Raw genomic sequence first — 17,645 nt, forward strand, 5'->3', positions numbered from 1 at the left:
GTCCCTTCCCCTCTCTGGGCCCTGTAAAGTGAGACTGGGACTCACTGATACCTGCTTTTCTGTCCCTCCTTTAAGGGGTATGATTTGGGCCTTACGGCCTAGACAGGCATTATCTCAGCCCCTTTTAAAGAGACTGAGATATTGGGGACCCTCCACCTTGCCAGTTGGGACAACTGGGCTTGGAGTTGAGAACCAGGTTCTGGTATTCAATAGTCTTGAAACCGTGAAACACACATGTCAGGGTGTGGTGGGGCTTGCCAAGGAATCCCTCACAGATCCACTCCCCTTGCCCCACCTCGAGACCTTGAGATTTGGCAGACAACACCCAGCGTGGGCGGGGGAGAGAGGGGGCACAGCCCTTGGTGTTCACGAGATCTGGGTTTGAATACAGGCTCTGCCACTTAGCTTTGGCTACTGGCTACTATTTTCCTCACCTGTAAAATAGGGGAGGTGAAATGTTCCTCCTGAGGTTGAGGTGAAGATGAAATGCCTGCATTTCTCCCTAGCAACCTGCTGACACTTGCATGGGTCTATTGAATGTGGAGGGGCGGGGTCAGAGAAAGCTCCGGAAGCCTTGCCAACAGCCCTGGAGGCTGAGTCCAGAAATAGAAGACCCCAGAGACAGGCTCCTGATGGCCAGGCTAGGAGGCCACACTGAGCTGGCAGCCTGGGCCCCCTCCCTCCCCGGACTGTTGGCTGAATAAATTACTCGGCAGCCTTTGGGCTAATTTTACCTTCTTGGTTTTCATGAATCATTTCCCATCTGGGGGCGTGTGAGAGAAATGGAAACAGCTCTGCCAGCTGGATGCCCAGGCGCCAGCCGCAGAGAAACACCCATGGTGAGCCCCATGTGTGCTCTCAGCAGCAAGGACAGGACACCCAGGGCCCCCAGAAAGGGCCGCCTAGAGCCAGCTCCTTCCAGCTGTGTCCCTGTGCCTTTGGGCTATTATGATTTGGGGTAAATGAGCCACAGCAGGTCCTGGGGCTGGAACTTGGCTAAATTGAAAGGAATTTGGAATCAAATGCTCCTGGGGCTGGAACTTGGCTAAATCAAAAGGAATTTGGAATCAGATGGCTTTACCATGATGATCGGTAGGGTCTATTTGGATTTCAGTGATGGAGTGGTTTAGCAGAGGGACCCTGTGATCTGCTGGGGTGCTTCTTTGTGGCACAGCCACAGGAGTTTGCACGAATGTTGAATTTGCATGGTCACAGAACACCAGAGTGGGGAAGGCCCTCAGCAAATCAAAGCTAGCTGCCGCCTCATGCAGATGGGTAAACTGAGGCTCCAAGAAGGAAGCAATTTATTCAAGGTTAGTGAGTCAGTGCAAGAGGTGGTGCTAATTGTTCTTTGCTGACTTTCCCACTTTGCTCACAACAACCCCACTTGACGGTTATGATCCCCATTCTATGGACGGGTCCCTGACGGCACGGGTGCAGTAACTTCCCCAGCTGACACAGTAGGAAGTGGTGGAGCCCCAATTTGCAACCAAGTAGTCTCACTCCAGAGCCCATGTCCGACTTCTGCACAAGGCTGCTCCTGCCAGTGGGCTGCAGGGCTGCTTGTCTTGTCCCCGCCCCCTCTCCCTGCTGTGCCCGCAGTGGGTTTCCAGGGTCGCTGTGAAGTAGTCCTGGGAGCTCCCAGCTTACACCCTCTCATTTTCTTCCATTCTCCAAGGACAGTCAGCCCTCTGTATCTGCGGGTTCTGCATCTGCGGACTTAACCCACTGGGGATTGAAAATATTCAAAAAAGATATTCTATTGTTGCTGACATGTGCTATGGACATGTAGTTAGGACTGCCGTGGTTGCAGGTATAGAGTGTTTGCTGTCATGATTCCCTAAACAATACAGTACAGCAACTACTTACATAGCATTTCCATTGTATTAGGTATTATATATCTAGAGGTGATTAAGAGTGCACGGAGGATGTGCATAGGTGAGATGCAAATACTATGCCGTATTATATTAGGGACTTGAGCATCTGAGGGGTTTAGTATCCTCAGAGGCCCTGGGACTAATTCCCTCAGATACTGAGGAACAACTGCATGCATTTATTGAGCCCCTGCTGGGTGCCATGAACATTCTGGGCACTGGAGATTTGGAAGCAGCCAGAGTAGGCAAAGGCTGGGAGGCCAGCAAGGCCCCATCCCAGCACCCTCACCTCACCAGCAGCTGGGTTCTCAGAGAACAGTGTCCACACAGCATTGTGGTCTCTACTACGCAGGCTGCAAGGTCAGATGCCCAGCCCAGGCAGAGAAGTACCTGAGTGACACAGGCCAGCTGGAGATCTGGAGATTAAATGCCTCTAGCAGGGCCACCACCACCCGCTGCAGAAAACTTGCCATGTGGGACTGTCTGCCTGGTGTTCCTCATGCTTCTGATTTTCAGAAAAGCTGAACATCCATGGTTTTCCACGCAATCTTCTGTTTGTTCAAAGTTGGCAACTAAAGCAAAAATAACTGAGGGAAAACAGCCAACAGTTTGGAACCTGTGGATCCCTTCTGCCACCTCCCTACAGCCCTGTTTCTGGTTGGAACAGGTTTTCGGTCTGTGTATCCCTGACTGGCCACCTCCCCCAAGAAGTCTTTTCACTCCCTGCCAGGAAAGACCCTACCCCGCCCCCCAATTGTAGCTGTCGCCACCCTACCATGAAGTAGTGGAAAGGGCATTCGCTTTGACTTAGACTCCAGATGCCTGTTGTGCAGCCTTGTTCAAGACACTTAACCTCTCTGAGCCTCCATTTACTATCTGAAAAACAAGTAAAATAAAGCTGTACTCACTAGGCTATTGCAAGAACCAAATGCAATCAGACAGAAACTCAAGTTAAGCAGGACTAGGCCAAAATGAAATTTATGGACTCAGCAAAGTGAGGAGTCTGGGAGCATCTACAGCTTCAGGCACAGTGGGATCCAGGGGCTCACATAGTGTCATCAGGACATAGTCTGTCCATCTTAATCTGTGTTCTTCTGTCCTGGCTCCATTCGTAGGCAGCTGTCCTATGTGGTGGCACAGTGACTGGCTGCCAGCAGGTCCATACTTACTCTTTCAGCAGACTCCTCCAAGCCCCAACTGCAGCTTATGATCGGCTGGGCCCTATACCCTTCCCTGCATCTTTCACCATGACCTGCAGTGGAGTGTTTGGAGAAGAGTTCTTCCCAAGGACACCAGGGGGCTGGTGCCAGAAGGGGGAATGGATGCCCACAGGAAAAGCTACAGACACTCTACCCAGGCTGCAAGCCTCAGGAGGGCAGGGACCTAGTTCACTTGGGGTTCCCAGGACCTAGGACAGTGCCTGGCACGCTATAGCACACGGACACATCATGAATGAATGACTGAGTGTCCTCTACAGTGTGTGTGGAACACCCTGCACAGAGCCCAGCATCAGCCACATCAGGGCCCCTCTGGCCTCCTCCCTGGAAGACCAGGATGAAGGTTTCCTGTCGTTGTCAGACTCACTTCCCTGGTGGAGTGTCACAGTTCCACAGTGCCTCCTCAGTGTCAAGCCTGTCAGCTTGGCCCGAGAAGCCCCAGAACACCCGTTAGTTTGGGCAAGCTTGACAGACAGTAATTATGATAATTAGTGATCACACTACCTCGCACTCACAGGTATCATTCTCAGAACTCATCTCACTCTTTGTTTACTTCTTTATTGCCTGTGTCTGGATAATTTATGTTTGTTACTCTTTTGAGACTGAGATGCAGGCAGAGCTTCAATTTTGTCAAATGTGAAAAGGGGATATAATCCACGCTGCAGAGTTGTGGAGAGGATTAAGTGAGATGATAAAGAAGTAGAGCACCTGGCACAAGGCCCGGCACAAAGTAGGTGCTCAAGAAAGGCCAGGCTCCCTTTGAATCCTTTCAAATCAAGGTCTTCGTTTGAACCCACGTGTACAAGCCCTTCCATGAGCACGTGGGAAGATAATTCTTAGTAAATGGACACTAATGGCACACAAACAGACACATAGGCAATGCACCAGAACTTAGGGCGAAGGACTCGGCACCTTTTGTAGCAAGCAGTAAATAAGCCAGTTCCCCTTCTCCGGAGAGTGAGCTGTTGCACGATATTTATGCTGTGGTTGCCTTGACCTACTTGATTGCCTGTGTGACAAGCTACCAAGATGGCTCTGGGTCAGAGGATAGTGAGGCCTTACAGTCTGACATACTCAGAAGGGACGCTCAGAACCTGTGGCAGACCACCTCTCCCATCACATACATGTACACACACACACTCACACTCGTCCAAAGCTGGAATGGTGGCCCGGCTGCCTGGTAGCGAGTTCCCTGGTAGAGGTTCTCACGCATGCTTGATGGTCGCGTGTACTGTGGTTTCGAGCATCTTGCAGTTTAGACCAGTGCTTCTCAAACTACTGTGCATACAAGTCACCTGGGCATCTCCTTTTTGGAGGGAGCAGCCAGAGTGAGCAGAGGCTGGGGGACCGGCAAGGTCCCACCCCAGCACCCCCATGTCACTGGCAGCTGGGTCCTTAGAGGACAGAGTCTGCGACAGGTTCCCTCTGGGGAGGCGCAGGGTGAAGGTACAGACTCTGCATTTCTAATGCATTTCTAACAAGCCCCACACGATGCCAACGTTGCTGGTCTGCGGACCAGACCACGAGAAGCAGGGATTGAGGAGACTTGTGAGATCCCCGGCAAGGCTGGGCCAACAAACAGCAGTGAGAATGGCAGGGGCAGGCTGGGGGAGGAGCCTGGGGAAGTAGAGGCTGGCACTGGGGCTGTGTCCCTCCCTCTACAGGCCTTCCCCTCTGGTCTCATGGTGCAGGCAGCCGGACCTCTTTCCACGTGGTGTTTCACTGGGGTCTTACGTCCCTAAAGAGAGGCTCCAGCTCAGTGGGTCAGGAGGCGTGTAGGTGCGAGAGCGCACAGAACATGCTGGGGACTGGCTGGGGGCTGCCCAGCACTGACTGGGTGGCGCTGGGTTCCTGTCTCTCACTGCCTTCCTCTGGGAGGTCTTAGCAAGTCACTTCCCCTCTGGGCCTCAGTTTCCTCATCTAGAAAGGAGGGCCTTGGGACAGGAGGTCTGGGAGCCTCCTTTCAGCTCTAGCCTGTAGGGCAGGAGGATGTGAAAGCACACTGTACCCAGCCCTGTCCCTTAAGAGCCATAGGCATGACTTGGGGACAGATCCTCCTTCCGCATTAGCACCATAGGGGTGAGTTGCTGAGGAAACAGAGGCTGTGTCAGGTCTCCTGGCAGCAGTGCAGGGTGGCTTCTGTTAGCCTTGTATGAATCTCTATAACCAGCTTCTTCCACTCATGACATTCCCACCCTCCCACTCTGTCACCTGCGAGCGTGGCCACCCTGAGCCCCTGGGATCCTCAGCCCAGAGACTGTACAGCTTGCAGCCTCACCCTGGCCCTCCACAGGCACCTGCCCCTGCTCCCTACGCCTTATTTGGCTGTGCTTGGAATCCTGGGGCCCGTGAGTTGGCCTCGGAGAATTTGTTTGGACTTCAGGGTCCCCTTCCAGGGGGACGGCAGGTGGTTGGGAGGAGCCCCCTCTGCCCACCCTCCCTCCGTCGGCAGATGCCTTCTCTTTTCCTGCTCCACTCACTGGTCTGCTGGGGGGAGGTGGTGGGCAGCCTGGGGCTTATTTGTAAACTATTAATACTAACCTATATTTTTTTACTTTTTACTATGCAAAAAGGGTAGATAGAAGAGTATAATGAACTTCTACGTACCTATGGCCCAGCCTCAATTATGAGTAACTGCTAGGCATTAATGATCTATTTTCAAATTAGAAATGCAGGCACCTGGTATAAAGTTCAGCGAGAAGTAAGACCCTCTCCCGTTGGTCCTCAGTCCCAGGAGCAGCAGCTGTCACAGCCTCGGGCTGTAATGCTCCTGCATGAGCACATATAAATGTGCATCCTTTTTATTTCGTTGAAATGGGGCACTTTTATTTTCTATAACACATCCTTATATAGCTTACTTTGTGTCTGTCACCATCCTAAGTACATTACAAATGTTCATTCAGTTAATCCTTATGAGGTGGGTGCTGTTAATATCCCCAGGCACAGAGTGGTTAGGGAACCCCCCTGACATCACACAGCAGTAAGATGCAGCGGGCTGTGGAACTTAGGCGGCCCAGCACCGGAACCCATGCTCTCAGCCACCATTTGCTGCTGCCTCTCAAATCACACATACTGTTCTTTCCCTCAGTGTTGTTTTCACCTCCAGTTATGTCCCCCATTCAACAAATGCGTATGGCTCTGCCTTCCTGGAGTTTCCATTCTAACTGGGGAGACAGCCAGCAAATAAGAGAAATGAGAACTACACCCATTTGTTGGCAAGTAGTGGGCTGGAGAAAAAGCGAGCAAGGAGGGAGAGGCAGAAAGGTAGGGGAGCTGCAGTGTCACCTGGGCAGCCAGAGAATGGGACAGAGCGAAGGCCCGAGGAGGGAGGGGTCGGGCCCTGTGGCAGCCTGGGGAAGGGCATTGCGGGCAGAGGGAACAGCCAGTGCAAAGTGCCGAGCCGGGAATGTGCCGGGTCCGGGCGGAGCGGGGCAGCTCCGGGCTGTGTCGGGAGTGAGGGGGAGCGGCCGACAGGCCTCGGGAACGGGCAGGCTGTGTCCGGCTGGCCCCCCGCTGCAGAGCTTTGCTGTTTGCTCTGGGTGGGGTGGGGTGCGGTGCGTGGAGGCTTCTGAGCAGGGAGCCAACCGATCTGACTTAGGTCGGAACAGGTTCTCCCTGACTTCGGGGTGGGGGATGCCCAGGAGGGGCAGAGTGGAAGCAGGGAGACCAGGGGGAGGCGTGGCTCAGACCAGGGTGGTGTCCCTGAAGGAGGGGTGGAGTTTATTTCATCACTTTCTTTGAAACAGCTGCCTGTTGTGTGTGGATATGCTATCAGGTATTTAACCAGCCTCCAGACAGGCACATTGGTGGTTTCTGGTCTCTTGCTATTACAGACAGTGCTACAGTGAATACCCTTACACACGTGTCTCAGAGAAATTTCTAGAAGTGACATTGCAGGATTGAAGGTTATGTGCATTTTCAAAAGTTTCCCAGTGTTAAATTGCTCCCCACAGAGATGCCAGCTTGCACTCCCCTCAGCAAAGCAGGGGAGAGAGAGAGAGAGCTCAGGCTCAGGTTATAGGCGACACCATCGAGGTGGACACTTTACAGAACCACAGCCAGAGTTCGGGACCAGCGGGAGTGGACCCTCAGGGAGGTAGGGGCTGCGCCTCAGTAGGACAGGGTACCAGTGAGGATGGCTGTAGGTGCATGCGATGGAACCCTGTCCTGGAGGGGCTTGCATAGCAAAGAGGTGGAACAGGAAATTCAGAAGTAGGGCAGATTCCAGGGTGAGCTTATTCAGCACCCTGACTGTGTCAAAGCCCCTGTCTCTGACATGCTTTCCAACAGCAACCAAGTCTCTGATACTCTGACACCCACTGGGTGTTCAACGACTCAATTCCATTCTAGAACTAACCAGAGTTAGCAAAGAGCCTCCAGGTTGAGTGCTCAGTCCCATGAGACTGTCCCCCCTTCAGATTCCTGTCACAGGTACCAACCAACATTAATCAGGGGTGTCTACAAACCCCTCCCCAAGGTCTGCAATTTGCTAGAATTACTCACAGGACTCAGGAAAGTGCTTTATTTTCTATTACTGGTTTATTATAAAGGATACACTCAGGAATAGCCAAATGGAAGAGAGGCACAGGGCTAAGCAGAGGGGCCTGGACCTCCATGCTCTCCTGGGAGCACCACTCTCCCAGCGCCTCGCTGTGCTCACCAGCAGGCTGTTCTTAGAATCTTGTTTTGGAGGCAGCCTACAGAATGGGAGAAAATATTTGCAAATCATATAACTGATAAGGGGTTAATATCAAAATATATAAAGAACTCATACAAGTCAATAGCAAAAAACCCCACAAAACAAACAAACAAAAAACAACAAAAACAATCTGATTTAAAAATGGGCTGAAGATTTGAATGGACATTTTCCCAAAGAAGACTTGCAGTTGGCCAGCAGATACAGGAAAAGGTGCTCAACATCACTGATCATCAGGGAAATGCAAACGAGGTACCGCCTCACACCCATTAGAATGGCTCTCATCAAAAAGACAAAAAATTACTTTTTGGTGAGGATACTGTTTTGTGTGGATGTTCCTCAAAAAGTTAAAAATAGAACTACGATATGATCCAGGAGTTTCATTTCTGGGTATTTATCCAAAGGAAATAAAAACTAACTCGACAAGATATCTGCACTTATGTGTTCATTGCAGCGTTATTTATAATAGCCAAGAATTGGAAACAACCTAAGTGCCCACTGATAAATGATGGGTAAAGATGTGGTTTTATTTATATATATACTGTAATATTACTCAGCCATAAGCAAGAAGGAAATTCTGCCATTTGCAACAACATGGATGGACCTCGAGGGCATTATGCTAAGTGAAATAAGTCAGGCAGAGAAAGACAAATACCATATGATCTCACTTATATATGGAACCTAAAAAACAAAACAAACTCATAAATACAGATTACAGAGGCTGGGGGCAGGGAAAGGGTTGGAGGTAGCGGAGTGGATGGGGAGACAGAAGGTGTAAACTTCCAGTTATAAATAAGTGCTGTACAGTATGTGATGTTACCGAATGGACACTGTAGAAGAGAGTAGATCTTAAGAGTTCTGATCACAAGAAAAAAATTCTGTAACTGTGTGGTGATAGATGTTAGATTTTTTGTGGTGATCATTTTGCAATATATACAAATATCAAATCATTATGTTGTATACCTGAAATAATATAATGTTTTCATGTCAATTATAACTAAATAAAAAGTTTTGGTAGGATTCAATCTCTAGGCCCCTCCTCTCCTAGGAGGCCAGTGATTGGGGCTGAAAGTTCTGACTCTAATGACTCAGTCTTTCTGGTGACCAGCCCCATCCTGAGGGTACCTAGGTGGCCCTGTCCTAAGTCACCTCATTAGCATAAACTCTGGTGGGATACAAAGGGGCTGGCTCCTTATGGTTAACTTATATGGTTAACTCCTATATGGTTAACTTGGGAAATTCCAGGGTTTTTAGGAGCTCCATGCCAGGATGTGGGGACAAAGACCAAATATATTTCTAATTATGCCACTCCTTCCCTCTGTTCTGTGGTCCTAGCTTTGTCCTAAAGGTGGTTCCTGCCAAGTCCTCTGCAGGACGTTGCTGCCTTTTGCAACAATAGCTGCGTGCTTTCTCGTTTGACTCATGAAATAAAAGTTCTTCCTGTCCTTTGATGGGCCTAAGTAGGTCAGGTGTCATCTCAGGAGATGACAAGGTGATTACTTGAAGGCCAGGTTCATGATCTAATAATTGGGGAGGGGATGGTATTACCATAATTGGTTAGGTGGATTGGAGCCCACCCCTGGAGCCGAGGGTGGGCTCAGCTTCTCCAGAATCTTCATAGGTTCTGTGGGGGAGGTGTGGAGCCTGAACAATGTCCAGTTCTGTTAGTGGGGGGGAAAGGGTAAGTGGGATCCAGGTAAGCCCCCAGCAGTGTCCTCTGTGAGAAGCAAACACTGAAAAAAGGTGCCACCCTCAACTACCTTGACTCTCGAACCTCTATACTGCTTCTCCCAACTTCTTGTTAATCAAAGTCTTACCAGTGTTGGAGTTAACCTTTTATCTTTCAGAGGTTCTGCAGGAAGGACCAAAACCACCTTGGGAGAATGTGTTCCATTTCCCCAGCCAGCGGCCAGCTCACTGCTGATGCTCAAGGGGAACTGCCACAATCCCCCCACGTCCAGAATCAGGGCCAGAGGTTCCCCCATGGGAGTTGTTTGCCCTTAGTGTCTCTGCCAATTTATTTTTTGTGTTTATTAACATATAAGTACATATAAAAAATGCACATAATATAAAATCATGGCTCAGTATTTTTCACAAACTTAACACACCCAGGGGCTGGCATCAAGATCACTAGAGCATGACCAGCACCCTGGAACCCTCTTTTCGTTCCTGTCTAGCTACTCCCAAGGATAAGCATGAACACTTCTGCTTCTGACACTCGAGTTCTGCCTATATTTTTAACTCCTTTTAAATTGAATTTTACAGACTGTACTCTTTGGGGTCTCATTTCTTTTCTCAGCATTATGACTCAACCACACTATAGCATAGTGTTCATTCTCATTTCTGCATAGTATTCGCTAACAACCTATTTTTATTTTATTTTATCTACTGACTTTTTTAGAGAGAGAGAGAGAGAGGAAAGGAGAGAGAGAGAAACATCGATTTGCTGCCTCACTTAGTTATGCATTCATTGGTCGATTCTTGTATGTGCACTGACTAGGGATCGAACCTGCAACCTTGGTGCACTGGGATGATGCTCTTAACCAACTGAGGCCGTCCACTGACCTATTTTTAAAATGTAAAGAAGCTTAAAGAATATTGACTAGCTCCTGTTAATTAATGCTAAGCAGCAGGAAAAGTGAATGCATGTGCCCAGTTTCTTTGCTTTCGCCTAGAATGAGGGCAGCTAAGGAGTGTGTTAGCCCCGGTTACCTGCTGACCTGCGTATTTAGGAAAAGCGAGGAACGGGAGTGAGTGACTGCAGTGCACGCGGTCTGTTTTGTAGAGAAAATCTTTCAAAACGGGAATCATGAAGAAAAAAAGCAGAGGTGCTTCGTGGCAGAAATGCCAAGGCCCTTATTGATCAGTTGATTCATTCATTCATCAAATAGGCATCCGGGGCCACTTACATGCCTGGTATTCAGTCTCTAGTTCAGTTTCCTCCTTCCTCCTAACCAATTGGTTTGATCTCAGCAAGTGAGTAATGATGGAAGAACCTTAGATATCTTCTCTAGCAATTTCTAAACTAAATGAACAGAGTTTCTTTAAAGAATGTTTAAGCAACATTCTTTTTCTCATAAGTGAAAAAAAGAAAACAGAAACTCTCTTTAACATTCCCCCTCCCCCCAACTAGCCACTAGTGATCGATACCCCAGAGTGCATCCGCCAGACCTCTGCATGCAAATCCGTATAGCTATACATATACATTTTAAATGGTATTATTTTGTATCTATCATAATTTTTATTTTAAAAAAGAGACTTCATTGTTTAGAGCAGTTTTAAGTCCACTGCAAAATTAAGAAGCTAGTGAATTCCCAAATATCCTCTATCCTCACACAACTCCCCAACTATGGACATCCCACCCCAGAGCGGTACGTTTTATACAGCTGATGAACATGTATTCACACATCATAATCGCCCAGAGCCCATAGTGTACATTAAGGTTCCGTCCTGGTGGTGTACATTCTATGGGTTTGGAAAAGTGTAAAATGATATGTATCCACCGTTATAGTATCATCCAGAGTATTTTCACTGTTCTGAAAATCCTCTGTGTTCCCCTATTTATCCCTTCCAACCCCTAACAACCACTGATCTTTTGCTGTCTCCATAGTTTCACCTTTTCCAGATCATCATATAGTTGGAATCATATAGTATGTGGACTTTTTGAGTTACCTTCTTTCACTTAATAACTTTCACTTTTATTTTACAATATATTGAGCATGTGTTTCCATGTCAGTAAATATTCCAAAGCACTGTGAATTGCTGCCTAGTATTTCATTGTATACTACACATGAACTTCTCTCCTGTGTTCCAGGTTTACGTTGCTTCCTTTACACACAACTTAATTATGTCCTTAGGATAAATTCCTAGATGGGGGATTGCTCCTACCAAGGTTTTGCTCATTTTGAAGCTTTTGATATGTGTTGCCAAATTGCCCTCCAGAAAGGATAGACCAATTTATGTTCCAGCGAGTAGGGCATGTAGGGTATTCCCCCACACTCTTGCCAACTCTGACTACGTATTTTTAATCTTTGCCAATTTAATAGAGGAAAAATGATATTTATTTGTTTTAATTTATATTTGAATATTAAAGTTTTGCAGTTTTCCATAAAGCACATTGGCTATTTGTCTTTCTTCTTTTGCAAATTGCTTTTTCATATTCTTTTCCATTTTTCCTATTGGGATAAACATCTTTAAAGTACAGATTTATTAAAAGTGTTTCTCTAGTAAGGGTATTAAAATACTGCTGCGAAGGCCCTCTTTTAATGTCAAAAATTTTCACCAGTGTGCCCACCTGATGTCTGTTATACTTTCAAAATAATAAAATAAGATGAATGATAAGAACTAATATTTATAACTCCGTATTATCTTATTATATGCCAGGCCTTATGCTATGTAAAACAGCCTTATGAGATAGGTTCTTATAGCAGTCCCATTGGACAGATGGGAAAACCAATGAACCATGCAGGAGTGATTAATTAATTTTCTCGAGGTTACATAGCTTGTGAGTGGTCATGATGGTATCAGTTGATTAACAAAACACATGGTGACCTAGAACTTCTATGAATTCAATAATACTTCTTAATAAATTTACCTTTCATTCATCACAAAAGTATCTACATTTACTTGCAAACCTGTCTTATGAATAAGTTCAAGTCATATAAGTTTTCTCTCCATTCAAGAACTCCTTGTAATAATTCCATGCTCTCCCCCTTTCCCCCTTGATTTACTTTTAAGAACCATTTTGGACCTTATATTTTCCAGGAAGGGGAACTGAGGCTCAGGGCAAGGCAAGACCTTGCTCTGGGTCACCTAAAAAGTTTATGGCCCAGCCAAGACTGAGGCCTGGGGTTCAGGACACCTAGCCCAGGTCAGTGTGTGACTTGGGCCAGGTCCCTAATCCCCTGTTCCTTTGTTACCAGAAGGGACAACAGAGGATGCTGTGGTGGTACCAGAACAGACCTGCCAGATTCTCATGTTGCCAGCCTCTAGGGAAACCAAGTGGGCACAGACTCCCAGTCCTCTGGCCACACTGGCTGCTGGGCATTCCAGGACCCTGGCATGCTGCCAAGGGTGAAAACAGAGCTGCAGGCTCCTGAGCCACATTCTGCCCCCTCCTCTTGGTTTGCATCTCATTGCTGGGTTTGCAACATGCCTAATCTCTGCGTGTGCAGACTCAGAGGAGCCAGCTGAGAGGGAGCATTGCCAGCAACTTGGAGTCCTCCATGAGGCCTGCCCACCCCTTCCCCCAAGTCCCTCACTGGGCAAGCAGGGCCAGAGGAGTCTGCAGAAATGGTTTCTGGAGTTTCACCTGCACAGGCCTTACAGTGCCTGCTGAGATGGACTCAATGAAGGACTCGAGTCCATATTCTCTCTCTTCCCAAATGGAAGTTCATTTGATCCTGCCACATCCCATTTCTCCCTCCCTGTCCCCATGGTCTTCCTTAGAGACACAGAAAGGAGTTGTAATTCACATGTCATGCAAGTGAGTCTTGATCTTGGTTCTCCAGGCAACTGGACTCTTCTAAGAACCGAGAGAACTTAATTGTGCAGACAGTCAATAAATAGGTGTCAAATAGTGAGTACTCTGTAATCCATCATGTTTCCCTTTTTGCTTTAGCTGCTAGGAGGCTCAGAACTCACTGGGAAGCTAGATCACTAACTCTTAAAACAGATTCTTGGTATAACTGGCATCACTCTTTCCCCATGAGGTCTCTGGTTGTTCACCTGTCCTGCTGAGTATGTGTTTGTGTTGTAAATCATCACAATTCTTTTATGTGATGAAGGTGGGCTGTAAATGAAAAATAAGACATGAAAGGAAGTGGCCTGTAGACCTCTCTACTTTGAGATACAAATGAATGCTTTCCTCAGAAGGGGATGGTTTTCCCAGGACCATGTAAGACTTAGAAAAATGTCTGTGTGCCTTTTTTCCTGTTTCTGTCTCTGTCGCTCTCTCAGTCTTCCTTCCCCTTCCCACCTACTTTTTCCTCTCCACTTTCCTCTCTTCTACTTTTTCTCTCCATCTTTCTTCTCTCCTACTTTTCTGTCTTATATAGTCTCTCTTCCCTCAATCCCGTCTCCTCTCTCTTCCTGCCCACCCCTTGCCTCTGGGCATCTAGTTTAACGTTTCTAATATAGTGCAAATGATTGACTTAAAAAACAAATCCAATCCGGTGGAGAGAATTCAAAGCCCTCCCTCCCCCCAGATGTGCCTTATCAGCTTTTTTCAGTGGGATTGCACACTGTGCCTCACTCCCTTCAAATTCATCTCCATCTAATACAGCAATGTCTGTGATAGAACCTAACATTTTCAACATTTTCCAATTGAAATCGGAGCACAGAGGTTAGATAACCTGGTGTCTTAGTTAGCTCAGCTGCCATAACAAAATGCCACAGACTGGGTGGTTTAAAACAAGACATTTAGTTCTCACGGTTCTGGAGGCTGGAAAGTCCAAGATAAAGGGGCTGACTAATCCGGTGAAGCCTCTCTTCCCAGCTTGCAGACTGTTGCCTTTCCACTGTGCTCACCTGGTGGAGAGAGCAGCTCTGGCGTCTCATTTTATAAGGGCACCAGCTGCATTGGATTAGGGCCCCACCCTTATGTAACCTTTATCACTTCCTCCAGACCCTGTCTCCAAATGCAGGCACATTGGGGGTTAAGGCATCAACATATAAATTGAGGGGGGCGGCATTCAGTCCATAACACCTGCCCAGGGGCACATAACTAACCAGTGGGATTTGAACACAGGCAGTGCTGCCCTGGAGCCCAGGCTCCTAACCCTTAGACTTAACTGCCTCAGGATGTTTGTGTGTGAATGTTGCCGTCCAAGTGAGAGTGCTCCTCTGGGCAGGGGTGTTTAGTGATCCCTTCCAAATCAATCGGGTTTTGTCCCCACCTGGCAGCTAGACATGTGGGTTGAGGCCTGAATCCACCCCACGGTGACCCCGGTGATCCCTCGGAGGCTACAGCATGGAGGAAAACCAGACCTGTAAACTCCCGTTTGAGTTTGGGGATTCTGTTTCCAGTTTACTCAGAGGGGGCCCCAGTATCCAGTCCTGCACCAGGAATGGACTGCTCGCCCTTGGGCAAGTCACTTGACACCTTCCAGCCCTAGGTTCCTGCCCCTTATGGGTGGCTGGGTTCATCCCTGGGCTATGAGGTCGGCCAAGCACCCAGCGCGGAGCCGCCGGCGGGAGGCAGGCGAGCTGCAGACGCCCGGCCCCCACCCTGGGCCGCGCAGGTGGGGGAGAGGGTGCCCGGGCGTGGGGCGCGCGGCCGGCGAGCTGGGTGGCAGTGGTCGCTCCGGTGGCGCTGCAGGCCGCCCTGCAGCCCGAGCGGGTCGGCCGCGGAGGCCGGGAGGGCGTGCGCGTTTCGCAGACCAGCTCCGCCACCCGCCGGGCCACAGGGCCCAGCCTCCCCCGCGCTATCACCCGCACCAGACGCCCGCCCGGCGCCCCCGGCCCGCGTGGGGGGCGAGCCCTGGGGAGGGGCTGGAATTCCTCCCAGGAGGCCCCCTCCCGCCCCTCCCGGCCGCTGGCTTCCTCCCGCTCCCCGCGCGCCCCCCTCCCGGCCGCCAGCCAACTGCGTGCCCCCGGGGCCGGCAAGAAGCCACATGCCCCCGCAAGGAATGCCGGGCCTGGCGGGCGGGGGGCGGGCGCTGGGCAGGGCCGGGCTGGCAGGCAGGGAGCGCCGGGCCAGGAAGGTTGGTGAGAGGGAAAGAGCCAGCCCGCGCCCTCCCGGGTTCCCCGCGCCGGCCCGTGCGCCGCCCCGGCCCGATCGCGGCGTCTCACACTTTCCCCGCCCGACACGCGGACGGGGCTGCCGCGGGCTCTGGGGCTGCAGCCGGGCAGCTCCGCCCGGCTCAGGCAGCCCCCGCACCCCTCCGCGCGCCCCTGTCCTCGCCGGCTCCGAGGAGGGGGCAGGCCGTCATGTTTCCCCACACCCCTCTCCGCCGCCGCCGGCTTTGGGGCCCCGGTGGGGAGCAGGGGGCTGATTAGCCGAGGAGCAGGGGTGTGGCCAGCGGGGCCCTGAGTAGTGAGTCACACACGCTGCTCGCCCAGTCCCGGGGCCAGCGCGGTCCCTGCCCGAGTTGCGCGCTGCCCTGGCCCGAAGAGTGTCCAGGGGCTTGGCATGAGGACCCTGGGGTGCTGAGGGAGGGGCTGAAGCCCGGCGCAGTGGTGGAGGAGGGGGTAAGCGACGACTGGGGAGACTCCCCTAGAGAGAGCAGGGTGGAGCTTGGAGTCAGGGCCAGCCCACACCAGGACCCCCAGGCCCCGCCTGTACCTGCTCTGAGCTGGCGAAGCGGGCCTGGCCGCATTCCCTGGCAGCCCCTGGGCTAAGGGCTTCGTGGCCATCTCCCCTCGTCCACTCCCCTTGTCCCCAGCTGGACTTGATTCGACCCCTCCCCTGCTCCCCATTGCAGAGTTTTCGGAGGCTCCTGCGGGTTCCTCATACCCTTTGCCCTTTGGTGTTGGGGTCCAGGCTGTGCTACCCACCCCTGCTTCCTGGCCTGAGCTGCCCCTGGCCCCTGACCCCATGGGGCTGGTGGCTCCAGTCGTCCCCAGGACCAGCCCGGGATAGAAATGGCATTTCCTCTTGGCCAGGCTACAGCTGTTTTTGTTGTCTGTGTTCTCAAGCGCTTCCTCTGGGGATGGCAGGGAGGGTAACCAGACTCCACGAGACCCCCGATTGCCCTCTCCGCCACTCACCCCTCTTCCCCTGTCTCTTTGATCCTTTTCCTGTGCTGGTCCCGCCTCCCCGTCCCCAGAACAGAATGACTGAGAACATGAAGGAGTGCTTGGCGCAGACCAAGGCAGCTGTGGGGGACATGGTGACCGTGGTGAAGACAGAAGTCTGCTCACCTCTCCGTGACCAGGAGTATGGCCAGCCCTGGTGAGGCCCCTGTGTTCAGACAGGAGAGGGAGAAGGGGGGGGCTGGGCTGGGTTGGTCTGGTTGGTGGGAGACCCCGTGGAGAGTTCCCATTCCCTGCCTACCTTATCCTACTCCAGGCAGCTCTTGGGACCAGAGGTGATCACAGGCTTTAGAAAAAAACAAGCAGTGGCCCAAGAAGGCCTAGGCCCAGGTCTCAGGACTCCTCCCTTTCTACTACCCATTGCACGGGCAGGCTGTCTGGGGCTCCTCCACCTGCCCTGCACCTATGGCCTCCTGGCGAGGTCCTCAGCTTCTCTGTCCACCAGCCTCTCCCTCACTGATGGCTTCTTTGCTTTCTTTAATGGCCCCTGTCCTGGCCAGCTCTAGGAGACCAGATCCCTCGGCCATGGAAGTGGAGCCCAAGAAACTGAAGGGGAAGCGTGACCTCATCATGCCCAAAAGTTTCCAGCAAGTGGACTTCTGGTGTAAGTGGAGCTTGGGGCTATTTCCTGGGCTACTCCTCCCTTCACCCCCAACCCCTGACCCCATCTCGCTTAGGGAATTTGCAGGGAAAATACTAATGATAAGCCCTCATCTATTATGTAGCAGACACAGGTTTATGCCTCAGTTAATCCTCTCCATTAGCCATTGAGGTGGCTATTATTGGTCCCATTTTCCAGGTGAAGAGACTGAGCCTTAGTGAGGATTAAGAAACCTGCCTCAGGTCCCACAGCCCACAGATGCACAGTTGCAATTCAAACTGACTCCAGAACATGCTCTTTCTTCTACTTTTTCAAACTTGAAACAAAGGGAGCTACTGGCTTCCTTAGTGTTGGCAGGCATGTCCTTGAGCCCCCAGGGAAGGCACTGAGTTATTGCTACTGAAGACTCAGGGGCCCATGGCTGGCCGGGGTGGAGCGAGGGCTGGGGCTCCGGAGTGCCATACTGTGCTCTCTGCTGCCCTGTGCTGTTCTCAGGGTGGGCT

The 17,645-nt window shown here is 50.7% G+C and overlaps 1 protein-coding gene across 6 annotated transcripts in view; it reads left to right on the forward strand.

The window, feature by feature from the left end:
• PRDM11 (PR/SET domain 11) overlaps window positions 1–17,645 on the forward strand; it is a 75,736-nt gene that overhangs the window by 15,729 nt on the left and 42,362 nt on the right. For 3 of the 6 annotated variants that reach the window (XM_016197670.2, XM_016197671.2, XM_087821827.1), the window contains exons 1-2: window positions 16,022–16,680; window positions 17,042–17,145. In XM_016197670.2, the coding sequence (XP_016053156.1) occupies window positions 16,439–16,680; window positions 17,042–17,145 (346 nt within the window). In that variant the 5' untranslated portion in view covers window positions 16,022–16,438. Of the gene's footprint in view, window positions 1–16,021; window positions 16,681–17,041; window positions 17,146–17,645 lie in introns of those variants that run through there. The other 3 variants (XM_087821824.1, XM_087821823.1, XM_087821826.1) reach the window with 3 other exon arrangements.

This window comes from Miniopterus natalensis, chromosome 11, assembly GCF_054644295.1.
Source record: "Miniopterus natalensis isolate mMinNat1 chromosome 11, mMinNat1.hap1, whole genome shotgun sequence".
In the NCBI taxonomy this organism is placed as follows: Eukaryota; Metazoa; Chordata; class Mammalia; order Chiroptera; family Miniopteridae; genus Miniopterus; species Miniopterus natalensis.